The 23967-nt window shown below is 34.6% G+C and overlaps 1 protein-coding gene across 40 annotated transcripts in view; it reads left to right on the top strand.

The window, feature by feature from the left end:
• The window catches only part of LOC143248665 (single-stranded DNA-binding protein 3-like), a 232682-nt gene that overhangs the window by 11022 nt on the left and 197693 nt on the right, over positions 1 to 23967 (top strand). For all 40 annotated transcript variants that reach the window (XM_076497251.1, XM_076497229.1, XM_076497236.1 and 37 more), the window contains one exon: positions 8151 to 8235. In XM_076497251.1, the coding sequence (XP_076353366.1) occupies positions 8151 to 8235 (85 nt within the window). The remainder of the gene's footprint in view (positions 1 to 8150; positions 8236 to 23967) is intronic.

Below are 23967 nucleotides of genomic sequence, written 5' to 3'. Positions count from 1 at the left end.
TGTGGTAGTTACTTTTGTCTCTTGTATACAGCTGCCTATTGCTACGTTAGTTGTGAAACCGTTGTTGTCGTACTCACGTCGCCAGACGTCCGTCGAGGATAAAAAAATAAAATGCACCCTATAAGTAATTCTGAACAGCTTCTAATATTATTTAAAATAAAATGCATACGTATATGACATTTATAAGCCTGACCTAAATAATTTTGTACAAAGGTCAACTGTGTAGACTTGGCCGTCAAAATAATTAACAGTGTTTGTTTTTATCTTTTGATTTAATGTTAACTTAAACTGTCCATCCTATTCATCATAAAGTTAACACCCCGATTGATGAGTAGAATCAAATAAATCAATCCAACTCTGAGCATTAGCTGACTTGTAAAATGCTGTTTGCAAGTTTGGTGACGTCACAAACATATGTCTTTCGTACATTTTATAATTTATAATAAAAGGATGTTCATGTAACTGTTGAATAAATTTTGCATTTTAAATGTGAATAAAATGAACTTAACTTGTGTGCATGTGTTTAGTTTGTCAGGTATAAAATGTTCACGTTATCAGATGAATTAAATATATGTCATGAAATAAACGACTTTTGATAAATGTTTCACTGTAGATAAATAACTTAACAGATTTTAAAAAGACTTTTTATTATACCATTTCCTTACAGTTAAATGGTTAAGTTTCAGAATAATCGTTATTAGTTATGTCATTTGCTATTTACTCATTTTTTTGAGAGCGTGTGTTTTTCATATGACGTTGAATTACAAATTTCTCTCCCAGTATAAATACATTATAAATGAATGAATGAAGTGATACGTTTTCAACCAAAATACGTTTCAATAAATTTTAAGATTTTCGTGTAAGTATTCAGCAAAACGCGGATGACCTGAACTGACTATATATATTAGTTTATTTGCGATCGTATGATCGTGTACTGTTAATAGGGGTGTAAGGAACGTTAAAAATTTTTCTCAACCCATACCAGCCGTTTTTACTTATATATTTTTTCTCTACAAGTGGGTTTTCTCGTCATCACCGATTATTATTTCATCATGGCGATTGTACGAGAAGTGTAAGTCTTTGTGTGTTTTCTTTATGTATTTGTACATATCTATGTAATCATTATGTCTGAACTAACATACCTTACACCCCTATTGACAATATATATTAGTCAAGTTTCTGTATGCATTACTGTATCTGCAACTTGTTATGTAGGAAAAGGGTGTCATGGTGGACTTGCTGGGGCTAATTTGAAGTTAAATTTTAAGGTTGTTTTTGTATTTTATAAATTTTTTAATCACAGGTGTGGTTTGTATCCATACCTTTTGACAGTATCTGGATGTTAAATCACTGATATTATAAATGAGTATAGATGCTTCATTTTGTTGATAAAATATTGACATGGAAAAGTAAATTTTAATTAGAAGTAACAACTAAATGATGGTTAAAATACTTAAGAGAATGTTTTACTACAGAGTTTGTTAACCCCAAAGTTTTAGGTCCTTTACAAACGAGAATTTGTCGGGACGCACGAAATTTGACACCCCCCTCTCCTCGGGTACCGAATACACACCGCCAGATAAGCTCAAGCAAGCACTTTGTTTCATACAGTTTGCACACAGCTGTCGACAATCAGCTCCTAACAGGTTTCATCAATGATAATAAATTACACGAAACTAAAGCCTTATAAAAGTACCACAGGATTAACCCATTCACCTCGGGTAGGTCAAAATGTAACCTTTAACAGGGTTACATTCAAAAATGAATTCAGCTACTTTATTATCAATGTATATGAGTTAACTTTACATCATAATGTAGATTAGAGTTCAATATCATTTACATTCATCATTTAACGTTAGGTATTTATTATAATGTTTTCATCGTTCAGGAGAAGCATAATTTACATAGCCTTCAATGTTGTTTAACTACAGAATGACAATATGAAATTACTCCTCTTACCATGCCCATCTGTCACATCCAATCTTTCAGAACTTGTCGTTAGTTCTTTCTTACATTTAAAGCTACGTTTACTTATAACCAATAGAAAGTCAAAGTTTTTCCTATATCAAATCGCATATTATACTGTATTACTTTGTTGCCTGTATGACGAATTATTTATTTTCCTACCAGTTCAAATTTTATACCTACGGGAAACGCATCAACGATCTTAGCTGAAATACTAACTGTTTTTGTCACATAGAAAGCCAGAACATTTGTGATAGTGAAGGAATGTTGTTTTCCCTTTGCATGTTATTATTTTATGTTCTTTGGTGCATTAATTAATTAAAATTAAATTATTTAATGCAGTAGTACAATTAGTGTAAAAAGTAAGGTTTCATCGACAGTTGAGAGAGAGAAAAAAAGCCCTAGTTACTCTATTTCATGTTATTCATGTCTGTTATTTATTATTATATAAGTAACTAAAATGTAAACAAAAATAACTTTTTTAAGTTAGGTAAAGTTAAATTTTTTTGAGATGGACTCATGAGTAGTTCGTGTTTTATGTAATTCGATATGATAATGTGAGATGCACGTTCCCCACGTGAAGTAATAGTTAGGCACGGTTCAAAGAGAAATCATGCTGATTTGGGTATAAATAGATGTATATTGTTACAAGCTTTAAGATAAACAATTGTGGTTTTCTCTTTTATTTCGCTGTCATTACAGAAATAAAACCTTGGAAATGTATAATTATTGTATAGATTTTTTTTTTATGGTGGTTATGAAGTTGGTCAAATTAACCGACCTCGTATAAACTTAAATAAAATAACATAAAATATGGAAGTTTCTGAAAGAATAAAAACAAATTGCTATTTATTTAGGAGGTTTTAGCGATCATGTAAATATGTTAACGTTTTCAGAGATAGAAAAGTATTTTTAATCATATGGTGAGAATTACTTTGCATTCTTGAAGGAAGGAAACTGCTGTGAATGTTGTAAATAAAATATTTCGTTGGCACTGAAGTTGTTGTTTTTTTTAGTTTATTAAATTCTATCTATGGGACTTTTGGGGAAAAAGTGCAGGACCTTTCACTGAAGTATCTTAGAGAGAACCTTGTAGTAGTTACAATAAACTATAATTCTATAAATTAATAAACATAGTATAATGATCATATATTCTTCATTTTGGTAAAAGTGGAAATTGACTAAATATATATGTACCCAAACTTTATATGAATAATAACTAATATGAATTATTTTGTGTGTAATTGAGTTTTTTTTTACTCTTTAATGTAAAATATTGTTATAGTATCACAGTACCCATCTTAATTTTGTTATGGAATTTGCTGAAACAGTTATAGGAATGAAATTATAATTAGGTCACTAAGGCTAAATGTCAGGTTTGAAGGTTAACATGTGAAGAATGAACATAGTGGTTAGTTGAGAGGATGTTGTGAATTAGACAGTTAAATTGGTTGGAGATACTTATCAAATGTGGAAAAACAAATTGAGGATAGATATGTTTATTATATTAAGAAAAAGGTGACTGTAAGTAAAAAAGAAAAAACGCACATTGGCTCAAAAAGTTTGAGTTAAAATTTAAAGATCATTATAAACTTAAACTGACTGATGCGACAATGTTTAGAGGATGAAAAAAATTAGTTAGACAGGAAATTAAGAAATTGAAAAACGTGCATATGAAGAAAGGTTTGCTGAAAATATAGAAATTAAAAGACAAGGATTTTTTTTAAATATGCTAGAATAAGCTAAATGTTAGGATGGGCATAGGGCCTTTAAGGGGTGATACAGGAAGGCTAATATTTAATGATTATGAGATGACTGAATTATTACATTATACCTTTTCTTCAATTTTTAATAATGAAATTTTAAGTCATATTTCTTATTATGAACAGTTAATAGATGGTTAACAAAATGGTCATGTTAATTCTGAGCTTTTTAAGGAAAAAATTTGGAAGTTTTTAATGATTGATAAGGCTCCTGAGTGAGATAGTATTTTACTCAAGAGTTTCAAAGGAAATTAAGAATTGAATATGTTAATCTCTTTCTACTTTTTCTTTAAATTCTTGAATAGAGGGCCAGGTTCTAGAAGATTGGAAACTGTCTAATGTTAGTCTTCTATTCAAGGAAAGTGATAAAAGTTGTCTCAGTATTTGTAGGCCTATTAGCCTTACATTATTGGTGTAAAATAGTGATAAAAGTTGTCTCAGTATTTGTAGGCCTATTAGCCTTACATTATTGGTGTAAAATATTTTTAAAAGTCCAGCAAAAGATGAAGTACAAAGTTCTTTTAACAAAGTTTTAAACCTTGTTTCATGGTCAGTGTGGTTTCACAAGAGGAAATTCTTGTCCTTTTAACTTCTGCAATGTTCTTTAAACAGGTCATTTCTTGTGCAAATATTGATATTGGTGTGGATTTGATGCATTTGGATTTTTGAAAGAGTATTTGACCAGGTGCTGCATAAAAGGCTTATTGAACATTCCTTCATTTTTATCATTTGATAAGCAAAGGCCCTAAGATTGAGCCCTAGGGTACCCTACTTATCACATTAATCTAGTTTGACTGAACACCATTTACTACAGCCCTCTGCTTTCTTTCATCTACTTCTCCTGCCCATACTATCAGATGTAACTTCTTAATAAACTAGCCAAACCAGAAAAGAAAATACTGCTGCTTTTTAAAAGGATTTGGATTATTTTGTGAGTTGAGCAAATAAATGACAGATGGGTTTTAATTAGAATAAATCCAAGATAATGCATGTGGGCTATCGTAAATTTGAATTATAAGTATAATTTGGATAGGAATAAACTAACAGCATCAGGAAAGTAAGAGATCTCGATATAATGGTTGATAAGTTTCTTAACCCATCTAAGCAGTGTGCTGTCTTTTGTAGCAGGTAGGGCCAGATTATTTATTAGGTACAATAGGCACAGTGTCTAGGGTCTACGAAAATTTGAGAGCCTATGAAAACTATGGGTCCATAAAAGTTAATCTAAGAGTGCCAAAATATAATAAGCATAAAAACATTAAATACAAATTTTACTGTAGAAATTTTATCATTTCAGTTATACGATATATTTTTATATGTGCATTAGTTTGTGTGCTCAACCATTCACATAAATATGCAGCCAGTATTTAACTACAGTGTATTAACAGACGTAAACAGCAAGTGTACGTTGTATGCATATAAATGCTAAAATTTCAAACTAGAATTATAATTTAACTAAATTTTTGGTTTAACTTACATGGCTAGTAGGGCCTAAGAAAAAAGGTGCCTAAACCCTACGATCGTCTTGATATGGCACTGGTGGCAGGGCAAACAGGATTTTAGGCTGTAAATATTGAATACTAGTTTGAAGATATAATTTCACTGCATAGACCACAATAGGAGTATTGTGCCCAGTCTTGAACATTGTATCTTAAGAAGGGCATTGAATTGTTGGAAAGATTTCAAAGGAAAGCTACTAGAATGGCTGGAAAGGTTGTTATGTGGTTACAGGTTAAGGTTTCTGGAATATTTCTCTTGAAAAAGAAGAGTCGGAGAAGACATGATGGAGATGACCTGAGATTGTTAAAAAAGTGACAGTGTTGATGTATTCCAAACATTGTTTTTTATGTTTAATGGTGAAAATGGTAGGATTAGAGGACATCCTAATTCTGGCAGGGTATGAGTTTTATTCAGTCTAGAAAGTTTTTTTATTTTTGTAACAGGATGATTGGCTTTTGGAATGGGCTGCTTTCAGATGTGGTGGAGGTAGCAAAGTTAAGGGAATTTTATAGGAAAGTTTGATACATATAGGAGTGATAAGTGCTGGATTATTCTTATTTTAAAATTTAGTGAATGGAATGATATAGATGGACTAGCACACTCCTTGTTGTCCTTAAATTATGTTATATGTAATGTTGTATGTCTCTTGTGGCTCATTTTAGGAGTTGGGACAGTATTTTTTTTTGTTAAGATGTGATTACACTTGTTTTTTGTTGTCTCTCATTTATGTATCTGATAATACTTTTAACTAGTGTTGCAGTGAACTGTTCAAAAGGCATGTGCCAAAATGTTAAGTTTTAATTTTTGGAGTTGTAACAACTGTTTTGAGGAATTGGTTCAAGAAAACTTTTAATTAAAACATTAGGTTTCTTATGTGTTATAATAAATTTGAGTCTCATCCAAGATAAATTATATTGTGTATGTTGTGTTATTATTTTAAGTAGCCAAAGACTTTTATTTTAGAAGTTAATTGAATGTCAGTATGTTTCGAATTTATTATATCTGCCAACAAGATTGATATACATAATTTCCTTTAACACAAATATATATTAATATACAAAAAAACCCAAAAAACTATAGTAACGGTTAATACAAATAATTATTTACATACAAAATGTTTACAAGCACCCAAACAATATTCAGTTGTCTGTCTTATCTTAAACTGAATATTTTATCTATGGTGCAGGCCCCATGATGAGAGAATTAATCTTTATGGTGATACACTCCACTTGATTGGAATGCCAGCTTGCTCTGTTCTTGTTTGGTCGAACATGGTTTAGAAGTTACTTTTCATAGAGGAAGACAGATATCTAATGTCCTCACAGAAATACTAACATCTAAAGTTCAGTGGTTTATAATGTTCAAATCTATAAGCATTCCTGGTCTCAAAATTTCACTTGGTAACAATATTCAAAGATACACTAGGGCTTTTATAAAAATACCATTGATTCTTGCTCTTCAGAATCTTCTACAAATTTTGAGAACAGGTGGGACTTGTACAATACACATTTAGCAATATGTGCTACATAAATTAAACTGAAACAAACATAGATATTAATATTAAATCCATTACAGGTTTTAAAGACTGATTTGAAAAATGGTTTTGTTCGTATTTTGATTGACAGTTTCTAAACCCTTGAGTAATATGGCTACCCAAGACTTCTTGGCTTCTTCACAGAAATCAGGTTATCATAACCTTTAGTGAAACTTCAGACTGAACACCAGTGTTATTGGTTTTAACCTCAGAAGAATTCTGTTTATTTTGTTTTCTACCTAAGATGTTTCGTGTATCAGTCTGAGGATAAGACATGTTATATCACAATTACATGTGTGTAGTAAATAACTACTATAATTTGACTGTTAGACCAGCAACATTGATATGTTAAGTAAATAGTTCATACTAATTAAGATCTATTGTATCCAGTGGGTGCAATATATGACAAACTTTTAAATGGTGTTGCATGTTGGTAAACACTGTAAATGTCTACTGCTTTAACTTGGAAGTTCTTTCAATAAACCTTAATTGATATAATGGTATTATCAGTATAGTTCTTGTTGGGAGCAAAATGTTTCCAAATAAGTCCTGTTGGTTTTCAATGAATAATGTAACTAAATTATAGTGTTGTGTGTAACACTTTGTCATTGTGATCACTGATATTAAGGATACTAAAAATGTTTAATTAACTAGTGATGGTGTTGAGATGGTATTAAAAGCAGTGTAAGTCTATTTTGGATCTCCTGAACATGTAGTTCAGCGAGGGACATTTTTTACAAGTAATAAACAAACTTATCCTTAGAGTAAAGTACAGAAGATTAATTGCTATTTTTATATACACGTTTTGCATAATGAACTAAAGAGTTTTTTTTTTTCACTGTTTAGTTTAATTGAATGTTGATTTTTGTGAGAAATTCTTGACCGATGTAATGTAGTGATTAATGTGTGTGTTTCTAATCTGGCATAGCCAGGTGGTTAGGACTCTTGACTTACAATCTGAGTGTTGCAGGTTTGAATCTCCATCCCACCAAACATGCTTGTTTCTTCAGCTGTGGGGTGTTATAATGTGATGGTCAATCCCACTATTTGTTGGTAAAAGTGTAGCCCAAAAATTGGTGGTATATAGTGAGTACTAGCTGTCTTTCCTCTAGTTTTATACTGCTAAATTAAGGATGGCTAGCACAGATAGCCCTCATGTAGCTTTGTGTGAAATTTGTAACAAACCAAACAGTAAACTTTGTTAAAAAACTGTGAGTTCTGAAATAGTTTTAGAGGGAATTTAACTGGCGTGCCACAGTATTAGTAATATGTAACAAAACAATGTTTTTGTTAATTATTATAGCTGCTTTGTGAAGGTTAGTTATTCTACAGAAAGTCAGAAACTATTAGCTTTCTATGAGTTGTACATTTAATTTTATTTTTTTCAGTGTTTTCTGGGATTTGTATTGTGCAGCCCCTGAGAGGAGAGACACCTGTGAACATTCTAGTGAAGCCAAAGCATTTCACGATTATGTAAGTTAAAATAACTGCTATTTTTCTAATCTGTTTTGCTGCTGTTAAAGTTAATAGTAGTGTACATTTGTGCTAAAATGTTAATGTAGTTTTTAAGCACATTCACATTGAGCTGTTTCTTTAATTATTTACTATAATTATAAATGAAACATTCTATAAATTGTAGGGGATATTTTTAATCAAATTATTTTCAGAATAATTCACTGAAACAAATGTTATTCCATGGTTAAAATATCTCATTTTATACAAGTTGAAAGATTTATATTAGAAGCAAGTTATTTTGTTAAAGTATAGATGTGTGTGTGCATATTATTTGAATATTGCCTTCATATAGATGTTTGGTGGATTGACACAAGGGGGTGGGGTGGTGGTATGATATCTTAATGCAGTTTAAAGATAATTATGAACTCGGTTATAAACAATAAGAACAAGCTCTGGTGATTTCAATAGTTTGTAATCAAACAATGTTTATAATATCTTTGTTCTGGTAATTTCAGTATGTTGTAATCAAACAATGCTTTCAATTTATATCTGTATGTGTTTATTAAATATATTATTTTTATTGAAAGTTATTAGCAGAATTTGTGGATTGTAGTAACTGAGATGAACAATCTCTGCAAATGTCTATAATAGTAATTATTATTATTAACATGTAGAATGTCTTTAATATTACTGATGTTGGTTTAAAGTACCAAACAAATAAATAACAAGCCTGAACATGAATTGGAAATGTTAAGCACTGAAGTAGAATTGTTTTTTTTTCTGTATTTATAAAAGGAACTAAAAGCATTTTCTACTAATAATTCCATGTTTGATGACAAACATCCTGAAAAGAACAAACCAGAAAAGAACCACATCTTTTGCAGATTTTAATCACAGTGATTGGTCAAAATTTGTCTCATTAAACACTGGATATGTAACCACACTAACTTGAGGGACTATGATACATTATACCAATAATCTTTTCCTGGGGTTTGGTGATTCTACAATTTAGTATATGACTTACAAGCAAATTTGTGTTGATGATACCTCCCAGTGAAAACCAATTGAGAGGTTACGCCAGTAGAAAACAAACAGAATGTGGATGGTATATAAATCTACTGTGTTTTATATTCCATACAGTGAGCCAATATATCTATTCTTGTAGTATAATAATAATGTTAATGACAAGAGACATAATTAAAATTCATAATGTTACAAACTACAGGGTTAACATTCATAATAATACTCGCTATTTAAAAAGAAAAAATAGAAACTTAGTTTTATTTTACATGTAAAATCACCACTGAAGAAAAAGAGGTAATATATATATAAAAATACTGACCGTTATAAAAACGTCTTTTGTTTTATATTTCCTTGGGGGTTAGTAAAGATTTTAGCAGTAGGTAAATGTATATAGTTGTAGCAGTATAACCAGGTGGTTAGGGTACTCAACTCGCAGTGCAATCTGTGGGATACGGGTTCGAATCCCTATCCCACAAAACGTGCTTGCTCTTTCAGCTGTGTAGGTGATATAATGTTATGGTCAGTCTCACTGTTCGTTATTAAAATGGATCAAGAGTTGGTGGTAGCTGATAATGTCTAGTTGCCTTCCCTCTAGTCTTTCATTGCTAAATTAAGAATGACTAGTGCGATAGCCCTCGTATAAATTTGTGTGAAATTCAAAACCAAACAAACAGATGTAGTATAGATAAACAAAATGCCACTGTTATGTATTGAGTTATTGAAAACAACGTTACTAACGTTGTGATTATGACTTGTGTAAAAGTGAAATGAAGCAACTATTTTTCACATCAGTTAAAAACAAACATCTATATAATTGTCTGTTTCATTGTAACCTATGAATGTTTAGACAGTTTGTGCGAGAGATGAATTTTTTAATGTATTTGAAAAAATAGTTTTTTTTTTCAACTGTAATAGTAAGATTTAACAATAAGATAACGTAGGTGGCGCGTTCGTAAATGCTGACGTAAATTTAGTTATGGTTATATGTGAGACGATGTTTCATATAACGAGACGTACGTGGCTATTTTGTTCCTATTTATTATTAACTGTTTTCAGATTTTAATTTTTTTATTGTAGTTAAATCGAAAAACATTTTCAATCCATTATCCTATTATGCGCTTAGGTTTCCCACCATCCGTTTATTTAATACCATCACGTTTTACTGCTAGACTAAATGCTTAGTTTGTGAAATAGAGGGTGAGGAATCGCGTACATTTAAAGGGTGTGCGAGATTTTGGTGGTGGAACTGAGGTTTGCATGTCGTCATCAATCTCGGAGTTAAGAAGCCATGTTATACGGAAGCACTAGGATGTCAAGCAGCGTAAATATCATAATCCGTTGTATGTGCGTGGTATCTAAGAGCAGCCTAACGAGAGGTGAATATTGCTGTACGTATAAATCCAGATTAGTTGTGTTCGCATACGCTTCGCTGCTGAATCTATACTATCTGAAAATAGAGACCATCTGTTAAGCTTTGTAGCATATAACACACGCATACATTCGTGTATTGTTTTTAAAATTTTGTTATGTTTATGAACACCATGAAATAGATAAATGATTCAACATATAAATAGTCTTTTCACACTTTGCACATCATACGTTCTGTACCAACAGAGCTTTTGTGATTTATTAACAGGCAAATACGTAACTGTTTGCAACATCTAGAGGTAGTGGTTCGGCGTTAGCTCGAAGGGTCGAATGTGTGTCAGTTTGTACCTTCATTGGTCATGTTGCATTTTAAAGCCAACTTTAAAATCTTGTTTAGTTTTATAAAATTGTTGCTCGGTGAATTGTAGCATTTCGATCACTAGAGGGCGTGTACGATAAGTAGATAAAAGGGTATGATCTTTGAATAAATTATTCGTATTTGAGTCGTACTTTTGTGGGCGGATTTCAGTACTGATTTTATTGATTCGTTATTTATTCACATATAGCCACCTTAACTGACCATAGAACGAAGCTTATAGTGATGTATATACTGAAATAAAAATTTGTGTGTAGTCAAGACACGGTAGTATGTCGTGTGGATGAAAACAACAACAACAAACAAACTTGCAGGATACTGTGTCTTAACAGGGTTGACAGTTTAGTTTAGAAATTTTACACCTTCTGTTGCTTGGAGTGTGATAATTCAGTGTATCACATGCTTTTAGTGAATGTGTTCTATTGGACCATTAATTAAATTACTTCACTTACTAACTTTCAAGACAATCCATTAAAAAATACACGCGATATAAAATCTCCAGGTTTGATTACATTTCTTCTTCCTTTTATTTCTTTGCAAAAAAAAACTTACGGAAACTTTATTTAATAGTAAAAACATTTTACTTTTATGGGATTTTTCTTCCAAATTTGGCTCACTTATGGATCTTTACAATTGTTTGTCAAATTTGATGTGAAATATAAGTCACGTATGCAAAGTTATTCAAGACATCCATTCAGTGTAGACCAAAAGTTTGTGCACGCCTACTCAATTGACCAAAGGTTTGGCCTACTCAAAACATCTCGTGAGCAGTTGGTCTGAAATTTTCATTGCAGTTTCAACTAAAAGTAAAACTTGACCGTTTGGAATAAAACTGTAAAACTAGGGTGAAAACATATGCAGGTGCGTAAGTATTTTTTAGGCTAAGCAAGCTAAATTCGCAGTTTTTAGCTCTAGTTTCAAGAGAATCAAACTGTTAAGCACAAATTTGCTAAATTCTATGAAGTTATACCAATTAAATAGTGTTTAGCATTACGTAGTATTAGGTGAAGCAGTTATCGTAAGTACTGATGCATGATATATTTGTACCAAGTGCATGATGGTGATGACAAGGAACTGTTAATATAGCTTCCATGGCGTTACTGTAAAATAAGTTAACACTGCCTTAGAAAAGAAAATTTTTCACCATATGTTTTAAAGAATCTGGTTGGTTCTGTAAAGTTTAGGTTTGTTTCGAATAACAGAGTAGCGATCTTAAAGCAAATGTTGGTTACTATGGAGTGTCACTTTCTTACATACTCTGATTTATTGGTTTTTATTTACAAAGAGGTCACGATATTTAATTATAAACACTTTCGGTGTGAAAAAACGGTGCGATTAAAAAGGGATTGAGCGTACGACTTAAAAGAATGAAATCAAAATTAGCGGTCAAACTGGGAACTACACTTGTAGTATTCATTATAATTTTACAGCCAAATATTTATTCATTAGTTAGCTAGGCCTTGTAGTTTGTTTTACTCACCATGGGGGTAACCCAGCAAAAAACACGGCCTGGCTAACTAATGGCTAACTTATCAATGCTGTTAATGTGGTCACCATTTTGGCCGCCAATTTTGATTTCATTTCTTTTAAGACTCGCACTCAATCCTTTGATAGCTGATTTTTTCATCCAGTCAGATGACCGTGGATTTGTGAAAAGTCATTCATATTAATTGTTCACGTTATGGTGTTGAGAAGACGATACGAGTAAAGGGATATGCATGCACTTTTATTTGCTCACGTTAAAAAACAAATAAAAGAACGGATTCTCACGATAGCTCACGTCTAGAAGTTGCAACCTACTAGGATGTTCATTTATTTATTTAAATTTTTAAATTTCTTCATGCGGATAAATCAGGAATTTGTTTTATCTGGCATTATATAACTTCACACTTCAACGTCAGCATCGGATTAGTAATAATCTCTATCCTCCCTAACCTCAGTCGGATTAGTAATAATCTCTCTCCTCCCTAACCTCAGTCGGATTAGTAATACGTCTGTAACCTCCCTAACCTCACTCGGATTAGTAATACGTCTGTAACCTCCCTAACCTCAGCCGGATTAGTAATACGTCTGTATCCTCCCTAACCTCAGCCGGATTAGTAATACGTCTGTCTCCTCCCTAACCCCAGCCTGATTAGTAATACGTCTGTATCCTCCCTAACCTCAGCCGGATTAGTAATACGTCTGTCTCCTCCCTCTCCTAACCTCAGTGAGGTGCAGTATCGCAGTTCTATATTTAAAGGCTTGGGAACTGAGCTAGTGTATTGTTTCAACCAAATATTCAGAACGTCTGTAATGTTTGTTAAGTTTCATGGTATGTTTACTGTCTGTGAAACTCCTGGGCACAGTTGAGACTAGAGATTGTTTTCTATTCACCCATTGATTTTTTTTTTCCACACACAATCTTGCGAAAAACTTGTATCATACCCCAAGCTAATTCGTTCTTGAATAGTAGTTTTTGGAAGATTTTGAAATTCGCTCTTCTATTTGCGTGGGTAATCGCATGGTCCCTCGCTGTCTCCTGTAGGAGTTTTGCACTGGTTCTATTTTCGTGGACTATTTAATGGACAGCATGGAAGATAAGTTTAAACTAACACGAAAGCAGAAGTTAGTTCTTCGCTTTCTAACACTTGTGATTTTAAAAAGGCCAATGAGATTATGACAGTTTAGTGTAAAAAATTGAATACACAAGATAAATGACTTTTATCAACTTTCTTAGCTGTTTCGAGTTAAGTTGAACTGTTATATGGGCGCGTGCGTGACTGTGTACATATTTTTATTTTCCTGCTTTTCTATTACAAGATCCTGTAAGATTGCTTAACGAAAATTCATTGGCTTGGGGCCTCGTATGTTATAACATTGGTTGGAATGAAATTGAATGTGACGGTTTACGAAATTCTCTTATAGAAGCAACACGAAGAACGTATCATCTGTAATTTTTTTTTAAAATCGAAACCTAAATTTAATCTTGTATGCAATCTGACTCCCATTACGAAACACAAACTGACCAAATGTATACGTCGTAGAATTTCTGTGTAAAGCGTATTTAGGTTTTGTGTACAACGTGTGGGCCTGGCATGGCCAAGCGCGTAAGGCGTGCGACTCGTAATTCGCGGGTTCGCGCCCGCGTCGCGCTAAACATGCTCGCCCTCCCAGCCGTGGGGGTGTATAATGTGACGGTCAATCCCACTTTTCGTTGGTAAAAGAGTAGCCCAAGAGTTGGCGGTGGGTGGTGATGACTAGCTGCTTTCCCTCTAGTCTTACACTGCTAAATTAGGGACGGCTAGCACAGATAGCCCTCGAGTAGCTTTGTGCGAAATTCAAAAAAAAAACAACAAAAAAAAAAAAAAAGTGTACAACGTGTTTGATCTCAATGTCCACTAGAGGGCTGGTTCTTCCACTAAACAACTTGCATTCCTTGTTTCAAGTGCCTAATATAAGGCGTCAAGGCGTTTTAATCTTATTTCGTATCCAAGATAATTCGTAATGTAAAGGCTTTCATATTTTTACACTGGTTAAGTGTAAGTACAGGTAACCAGCGTTATTTCTCGAAACTCTTTATATTAATTTTTAATATACGCACAGGATATGATACCTTGGATTTTTAATACTTAACGCACAATCAGTGAATAAGTTGAAGTTTATTGGTAGCACAGTAGCATGTCTACGAACATACAGTGCCAGAAAACCTAAGTTTCGATACACCTGGTGTGCAAAACATAGATAGCCCTTTGTGTGGCTTTTTACTTAACTACAAGCAAAGAAAATCATGGAAAAGAAATCTGTCCGTCTCTGAGACTTCATATTACATATCCCATTGATTCTGGTTGCAGTGATTAATGTGTAAAAATACCGGTTGTTATTTCATTGAGTTGTTTCAGTAAAAAATGATTAATTAATTATTTAACGGAATTTTTTAAATACGTTTTTTTTTTTCATTTGGAACAATTTTGTAATGTAATAATAACTAACTAGTAAAATTTATAATGAAATATTTGGCCACATGGTGTCGGGCCTGCACATGGTACCTGTATTTTGGAAGGAAAAGTCGTGGATCTTTTTATAAAGTAAATACAAAATGAAATCTATCAATCGATTTGTCACGAAGTTATACTTGCTTTCGGGAAATTCCACCCTTCCTCAGTCAGTTGGAACGAGAGTAAATCGGAAGACAACTGAAAAGAACACATACATACATATATACATACATGCATAAAGTTTTCATAGATTATTTATAAAATCTTAACCATTACAGCTGTGATGTCCCTTAAGTTGGTAACGTGAATCACAATAAAAACTTGTTATAACTCAAAAATATCACTCTAATCATGAAAAAAGTAGAAGAAAAATTATAAATAAATGGTTGAACGCAGTTGTATGTTTGCCTACAAAAAAGTAGTTCTGGACTCGGAGTTTCCCCAGAGACGATCTGATGAAATTTTTGCAGGTTTTAAATAGTTAATAAACTTGAATGTACAACGAAGTAAAAATAATTAGCCCAAAAACAATGAAATATATTTTTGTGATTCACCCTCGTACAAAAGATGCGGGAATTATTTCGCCTTGTGGTTTTAAAACCGTTTGTTTTCGTAATAAAATTCATTTAAAATGGTCCCCTAGTGGCACAGTTGTATGTCTGCGGACTCAGTATTCAAGAAAACTGGGTTTTGATATCCTTGGTGTGATGATTATAGATAATCCTTTATGTAGTTTTGTGTTTAATTACAAAGAAACAAACAAAAATAATTCACAATAAATCTCTCTCCTTGTCTGTAAGATCACTTGTTACATGTTCAGAACAATGCGATTGGTTCTAGTTGCTGTGATTATTGCATACAGTTACTGGTGTTTGATGGAGAATTCGCTACGTACCATTTTATGTTCTGTGGTTGATAGATACTAGAATGTTGAGTTTGTTTTTGAATTTAGCGCAATGTTATACACGAAGGCTATCTGTGCTAGCCTCCCCTAATTTAGGAGTGTAAGACTAGAGGGAAGGCAGCTAGTCATCACCACCCACCGCCAACTCTTGGGCTACTTTTACCAACAAATAATGGGATTGACCATCACCTTATCACGACCACACGGCTGAAAGGGCGAACACGTTAGGTGTGACGGAAATTCGAACCCGCGACCCTCAGATTACGAGTCGAACGCCTTAACCCACCTGGCCATGCCGGGCCAGAATGTTGAGAGATATCTGTTTTCAGGTACATATTGTGGCAATGTGCAAGGACATAGTTATGACGTCTAGTTAACTCTGTGTGCGCGCGGCTTTTTGTTGCTGTGTTTACTTTGTTAAGAATTTGAAAGTTATAAATATTGATCACAGAATGATAGATGAAAAACACATCAGTGTGTTGTATATATCTTTGAACTGCACCAAAGCTAGGCAAAAGTATCTTTGAACGTATAATAACAATCGGAAATATGGCTTTACGTAATGTTGAGGCGTACGTGGGTAGTTCCATATAGTTCTGAGTACTGTGAATATAAAGATGTACAGGTCTCTTCCATATGGTTCTATGTACTGTGAATGTGAACGAATCGAATAACAAATCTTAAGATGGTGTAAGTTTTAAAAATCGGAGTATAGAGTACATCAAATATGATTGGATAAAACAGTAAGAGTATATAAATACCAGAAGTGGTATTCCTCGTGCTGTTGCATGGGATGCACAGATCACCAGAGGGAGGGCTGATTGATTGCATCTTTTGACACGTGTTCTGTAGTTGATCATATATGTACGTGTGTGTATTTCACAATTATCTGGATGTGTGAAATCCATACAGACGATTAGTCAGCCCTCACGAGATAGCTGTATAAAAGTAAAACATTGTTTATTGTGGATCTACGCGCTAACAAATACATAATCACCCCAGCGAAATTGTAACAAAACTGCGACATCATTTAAAAGGGAAAATGTCTGCGGCCATAGCATCCAAAGTAATTGGGGATACTCCATCTATCAGACATAATCAAATCAATGGATGCAAAAATATTAGAAGGCACGCCACAGCTTTATTGAGGGTTTATGTTCTGGGGGGCTATAACCTGGAACCTTCCATTTCCATTCACCGTTTCTCGCGTTTATTTCGACTTCATTCTTCAACAACCCATGTCGTATTGTTTTAAAAATTACCGATATGTAGGAATCTGTGTTGCAACCTATTATAACTTTAATTGCTTCTATGGTTGACTTTGAATAACGCCAAGCCAATAATATAAAACTTTTTCACTTCGCCTCCAGGGCCCGGCGTGGCCAGGTGATTAAGGCACTTAGCTCGTAATCCGAGGGTCGCGGGTTCGACTCCCCGTCACACCAAACATGTTCGCCCTTTCAGTCGTGGGGGCATTATAATGTGATTAACAATCTCATTATTCGTTGGTAAAAGAGTACTCCTAGAGTTGGCGGTGGGTGGTGATGACTAGCTGCCTTCCCTTTTAGTTTTACACTGATAAATTAGGGACGGCTAGAACAGATAGCCCTCGTGTAGCGTTTCGCTTAATCCAAAAACAAAAATACTTCTCCCTCTGGTGGCTCAACGCTTACAACACGTACGTATGTAGTCTGTTCATTACGAAGCTTTGTGTTTAATGGTGAACTTACTTTCCTTAACTCTACACTAAAATAAATCGACAGCAGCGGCGAAAGTTGTGTATATTTCACTTCTGTACAGGCGCTTCGTCCGTATGTATTGAAAAGAAATATCCAGATATGTGTTTAGACATTCAAACTGTGCTCAACTATATGGAACCATCATAAAGGATAAGACTGAAAACAAAAAAGATTTATAGACAAAAGTAGTGATTTATTTCTGTCGAAACGTGTTGCACGTCCCCCACTTATCTAACTATTATCATATTAGCATAATGTGCTTCCTTACCTACATATGAGTAAAGAACTTTGTCATGTGTGCGGACTTAATTTTCATGTGCGAATTATATGCTTTACACGTGAAAGCGAACTTCCTCTGCGTTAAACAAATAATAATAAGATAACAACGTACTGTAGGAATTCCGTATATGGAGGTCGTGTACCCGCCTTTTCCATTACATACTATTTCGGGTATTCCATTTACTTGTGGTTTTGGCCTAGATGCGGAGAAGCAACGATCTACGCTAGTTTGTGCTGGGGGTGGGAAAGGCGTACGTGGGTATTTGTACGGATGTCGCTAGTTTCTTGGCCCTGGTAAGGACTGAAAGGGTTGGAAGCGATCATCAGAGGAATCCAAACGGAACGAGTAATGACCTCCATGGTCTAACAGAATGTAATGACCTCCATGGTCCAACAGAATATAATAATTTTGGTCGGAAATCTTCAAGACGAACCTAATTCCCCTTCTTGTCAGTGTAGTGTATGTTTGTGTGTGTGACTCACCTGAGAACTTCAATAATTGTGAATACAGTTGTGATTGTGTGTGAGAGAGGCTTAGACATCTCGCCTGTGACTTGTATAAATTCTTACGTCCAGCAATATGCGTGCGCTGAGCATCCAGAAGTTATTCACTTGCAGAACTCTTAAGCCAAAGAGTCCAGTATTTCAATGCCCTAGAGGAGATGTTTGCATAATTAAACGTATTGAAAACGAACGTAACAAGATGGCGACTCCTTCCCCTTGTCACGTCTCGAAACGTGTGTGTGCTTTTCTTACAGCAAAGCCACATTGGGCTATCTGCTGAGCTCACTGTGGGGAATCGAATCCCTGATTTTAACGTTGTAAATCCGTAGACTTACGCTATACTTGCGGGGGGGGGAACATCTCACATCTCGAAATAGAATAAAAATTATATGCTATCCATTTAGAACGTAATGAGCAATAATTCTTTTTCTGATTATTTTATTTTCAGTTTTTTTATTATTTTTAGTTTCCTTTCGTTTTATCGGAATAACTTAGATCTATAAGGGGTAACCTCTTCCCCCCCCCCGCTGGTACAGCGGTAAGTACGGATTTACAACGCTGAAATCAGAGGTTCAATTCCCCTCGATATATGAAAGAACCAAATGCTGCCCTTGTCCACTCCCCCTTCTGTCACTGTGTATCAGTTTTTTTATTTGTTTAAAAAAAGTCACAACATTATTAGGAAACTTTTTTTTCGTAGAGGCAGACTACACACTTGAATATTCGTTGTCGGTTTGATCATGCCCGCAATCGTGTTGTTATCAAAAGTAGCTCGGGATTTTCTGAATGTGACAAACAAGTGCCGTTGTCAACACAATGTTTATGCACATACTGCAAGAGCCACGTGCCTAGCGCGAGAGAATCGATCGCTTGCGTCGCAGCAACAATTGGTTCATGCAGCTGATAGCGACTACCGCCTCGTGCAAAGGTGTCCTATTTTCGTTTTTGTCATTCTTCTGAGCTCGCCACTAACGATCGAATCCGTAAGGCGCAAGCATTCCCGTTTTTATGTAGTGCCGGTCGTACACAAAAATGAAAGCACTCGTACATTCTAATATGATTGACGCAGCCACGTGCACAATACTCACATCCAGCCACACACACACACAAAGTCGAGGTATGGTTATGTGCGTAGGATAGCATTAAAAAATATATAAATCCAGTATAATTTACGTACAAGAAAAATCTCTTATTATCAGGCCACATGTTATTTCAAAATTAGGTAGCCACGAATATTGGTGAATTTTTGCCAATGTAGAATTAGAGTGTTAAGTGTTATCAGATTGACACTTTGAGCTCCGAGTGGTATTGTGTATTCATTCATAACGTTATGAGTTTGAGACTTTGATCTATGAGTGGTACTGTGTATTTTACAGCATTCAGTTTGAGACTCTGAGCTTCGAGTGGTACTGTATATTACTGCATTGCTTCTAGATACACTATGATCTAATGAGATTAGTGATATGTAATAAAAAAAATCAAGACCTTCAGCCAACGGCTGCAGATAAAAATGCTCTTGCAGATGGAGTCTCGATCAATGTGAGAGCTGTAGATGTCACAGTCTAGACATTTGCATGAGTGATGGATTCTGCTGTCTTATCGATTGCGGCACATAAATACGCCGGCTAATTCATGAGAACGTGAACCCGTTTGTGGTATTTGATAACTGAGTTGACGTGGAGTATATTTGTTTTAAAATATATAGATATTTTCCGTCCTGGTGTGGCAAGTCCTCCAATGAATACAGTGTTATAATAATAACATAACTGTGTTAGTGTTTTTATGGGACTGTTTTAAGGGTTGGAGTTTCACTTCCAGATTTGCTACGTTGTTTATCATAAACATTTTTGTAATGTGTGCTCAGTTATTACCATTATCTACTTTTCTGAGTCTGTCTGTGTGTTGTTCCAGCTCGCTTATTTATTCATGCTCGTGAATCCTGACAAGTCAGCTTGAAACATGTTGATTAAGTTCGGTAATTTGCAACTTGTTTGTTTTTGTGATACGTAAATCACTGATGACGTATTTTCTTTTATTATTATTAGAAATACACGTGCTTGTGATGCATGGATGACTTCTGCTTTTTTTTTAAGTTGATAAATAGTGAACCTTTAATTTATTCAGGTTTTAGTAAGAGCGTTCGTACTTGAGTGCGCGTGATAGAACCAATATTCGAAATAATTATATAAGAAATATTATTCACTGTGACGTATCCATTGTATATATTTGATATAAACACACGCGCTTGTGGTGACAACAATATGTTACTCTATCATCGGCGTAAGTAACTAGGTGGACGGATGAACTGAAAAATATCCAGGTACAGATAACTGCTACTAAAAGTTATAAGCTCAGGCAAGAAAAAAAAAAAAAAAATGAACAGTTAATAGGATAAACGGGTAAGAGTTGGAAGGAAAATCAGTAACTGGCTGCACAGACGGAAGAAATCGATTGGGTTCTAGATTGCCTTTAACCAGACGATAATTTTGACATATGTTTTTGGGTTTATTAATGTCATCACCAAGTAACCCTCCGCCCCATCACCACAAAAACAGTTATGGTTGTAGTTCTAATATTTACTGTAACCTATGTCAAGAAAAGTGAGACAACGAGGTATTCTCACTGACAGGTTGAAAAAGGATAGCATATCTATTCACGTGGAGAGTGTGGTGGTTAAATTGAAAATGCAGAATTATTAAATAAGATTGATAATTGATGGATGAATGGAATAACAGATAATTAATCGGAGCAGAAGGGTTAATGAGTGTCTGAAAAAGACAAAGAAAAAACGGCGTCGTGGATGTCACGTTCAGCCACGGGAAATGTGAGAAAGAACTCTATGTCGTTATTCTGGGCATGCGCGAGTGTGTATAATTGTTAGCTTCATCATTGTTGTTCCTGCGAACAGGGTTCGATTTCCCATCCCCTTCATGCACGAGCTTTTATAGTTGAATGGACGACAACTTCCTGTTGTAGAAACACGAGTGTAGAGGACGAATGTCTTCCGCCTTTCGTCTTCAGAATCTGAAATTTTTCGAAACGTCGTCCTCTGCACTCGTGTTTCTACCACAGGCAGTTGTCGTCCATTCAACTCAGTTTCGTCGTGCCTAAATAAAACGACCTTTATGTCTGATTAAAATGCATTTTGTTTACTGGGTGTGTGCGAGTGATAAATGACTTAACAAGTACGTATTTTGGTTTCTTTGTATTTCACGAAAAGTATCTGATGTACACTTTTTGTATCGATCTCAACATGGACGGAAAAAACATGCCTACAAAACATTTAGTAACATCAAATTGTTTTTTCCTCGTTCACATTAAACCACACACACACACACACACACACACACACATATTTGTTTAGGTTCTTAAATTGTATGGTTTATGTTTTGTTTTGTTCTCTGTGTCCAAGAAAACGTCATTTTGTTTCTTTGTGTGATTTCTGTATTACTTAAGGTATATTGCTTGTAGTATTCATGTACAGCCAGTGGAAAATTAAACAAAAAATGAAGAATATCTTTCAGCTAATCATTAAGTGTGTGTATGTGTGCGTTTTCTTGTAGCAAAGCCACAACGGGCTATCCGCTGAGTCCACTGAGGGAATCGAACCCCTGATCTTGGCGTTGTAAATCCATAGACTTACCGCTGTACCAGCGTGTGGGACATGGTCATTAAGATAGAGTTATGTTAGTTTGTTCTTACTACGAAAGACTAGACATAAGTGTAAAATACAGTGACCTGCAAAAATACGTAATAGATGGGTTTTTTTTTTTTTTTTTTGTAGGGATGTTAGTTTCATCTCTGTTATTTATATATCTAAGGCTTGTCTCTGATTTTGTATAAGTTGCTGACTTTTATACTATATAAACCTATCTGGATTGTATGGGGTAGGACTACTTTCTTTCCATATAACTTCACTTTTTTAAATGCTACGACATTTAAGATACCCTTTTTGTAATTGTATCCCTGGGTGGACAACGTAGTGGAATATTAACGTTATCAGTATCGTGATTTTTATTTTTCATAGTTTTTGATGTCGCGGATGAATACGTACACGGTTAACGAAAGCTACCCGTTTCTACTCGAATGTTGTATCAAGATTGAAATAATTAGATAACATATGTAGATATTGTAAACTTAGCCCTCTGAGAATGTAGTATTTTAACATATTGTTACTTGTACAACTTTCAGATATCTAGCAAATGTTCTGTGTTAGAAGATGTACCTATGCCTAAGTTTCACTAGTATGATGGTCAAAGGGTGTTTGTGCCCGAGTTGAACCGTCTTGGGAAAACCAGCGCAAGGTCTTGTGTGACCTGACCTCAGCAGTATTATGTTGCTATAGAGGTACTATTATTAGTTTCCAATATAATCTGATAGTTAGATTTGAACAAAAGCTAATGTATTCAGTTGGCCTGTAACAATCGGAAATAGTCACATAATTGTGACTGACCCATATTATTGGATGGAGTCACCGTTAAATAGCGAGAGATTAAAGTTGCTACTAGTTCATCGCTTGGTGGCGCAATGAGCACTTTGAAGAAAGTAAAAGAGAGGACATCTAGGTTGGGTGTAAGACCTTGCATAAGAAGTGGACTGCTGAAACCAGAGACCTCTTGTAGGTTTCAGTTAAAATAACAGGGTAATGATATTTTCACTATAACATCACATCGCTTTGCTTATTAGGAATGAAAAGTGCCCATTTCTACGAAAGCTGGTGCATCTCTATTTGCTGTCAAAGCCCAATAATGTGTGACACATCAGTTTGTTGAAATGCAGAAATATGGTGAATGAGGACATTGGTCATTTCTTGAACTGTTTGGGGTGACGAGATGAATAGTTTATAGGATCAACTATCGTAGAAGGAGCAACTCCTTGTACAAGAACCAGGTTGTGGGGTGTCAGTTAGGATCAACTATCGTAGAAGGAGCAACTCCTTGTACAAGAACCAGGTTGTGGGGTGTCAGTTAGGATCAACTATCGCAGAAGGAGCAACTCCTTGTACAAGAACTAGGTTGTGGGGTGTCAGTATCACCTGGATAGGAAAACAAAATCCAACGTGGCAGTTGGGGATTACAAGGATATTCTAACTTAAAAGTACAGGGTGTTTGGAAAGTCACTGTGCACGTATATATTTATTAACAGACATGTTTCAATATAGAATACAGGAGGTAAATATGAATGTTTATAATTGTCAGTGTTGAAAGTGACCCCCGTTGGCATCAATACAGGCCTGGATCCTTCTTATTTTGTTTCTGAACACCACTATCAGTTGCTGGCTTCAAATAGACTGAATACACATATGATTACAAAGCTGCACAGTGACTTTCCGAACACTCTGTATATTTACCAAACACACTCAGTTACATCACTTGGATGACCCCCTTTTTTTTTTTAGGTTAATTTTTTTGGTAACAGTTTGAGGTGACCACATTTATAACGGGAGAGATGTATTTATAGATGACATACTGTTGGTTGACCACAGGTTTCAGTCCGTTACTGGTAAACCAAAATCTTGTTCAATTGGCAATGGAACGTAGACTTGTAAGAGAGGTCAGGAAAATTTTTACTTAAATTTCC

This window comes from Tachypleus tridentatus, chromosome 4 (assembly GCF_004210375.1).
Source record: "Tachypleus tridentatus isolate NWPU-2018 chromosome 4, ASM421037v1, whole genome shotgun sequence".
Classification (NCBI taxonomy): Eukaryota; Metazoa; Arthropoda; class Merostomata; order Xiphosura; family Limulidae; genus Tachypleus; species Tachypleus tridentatus.
The sequence above is the reverse complement of the archived record's forward strand: the minus strand, read 5'-3'. Positions and strand labels throughout refer to the sequence as shown.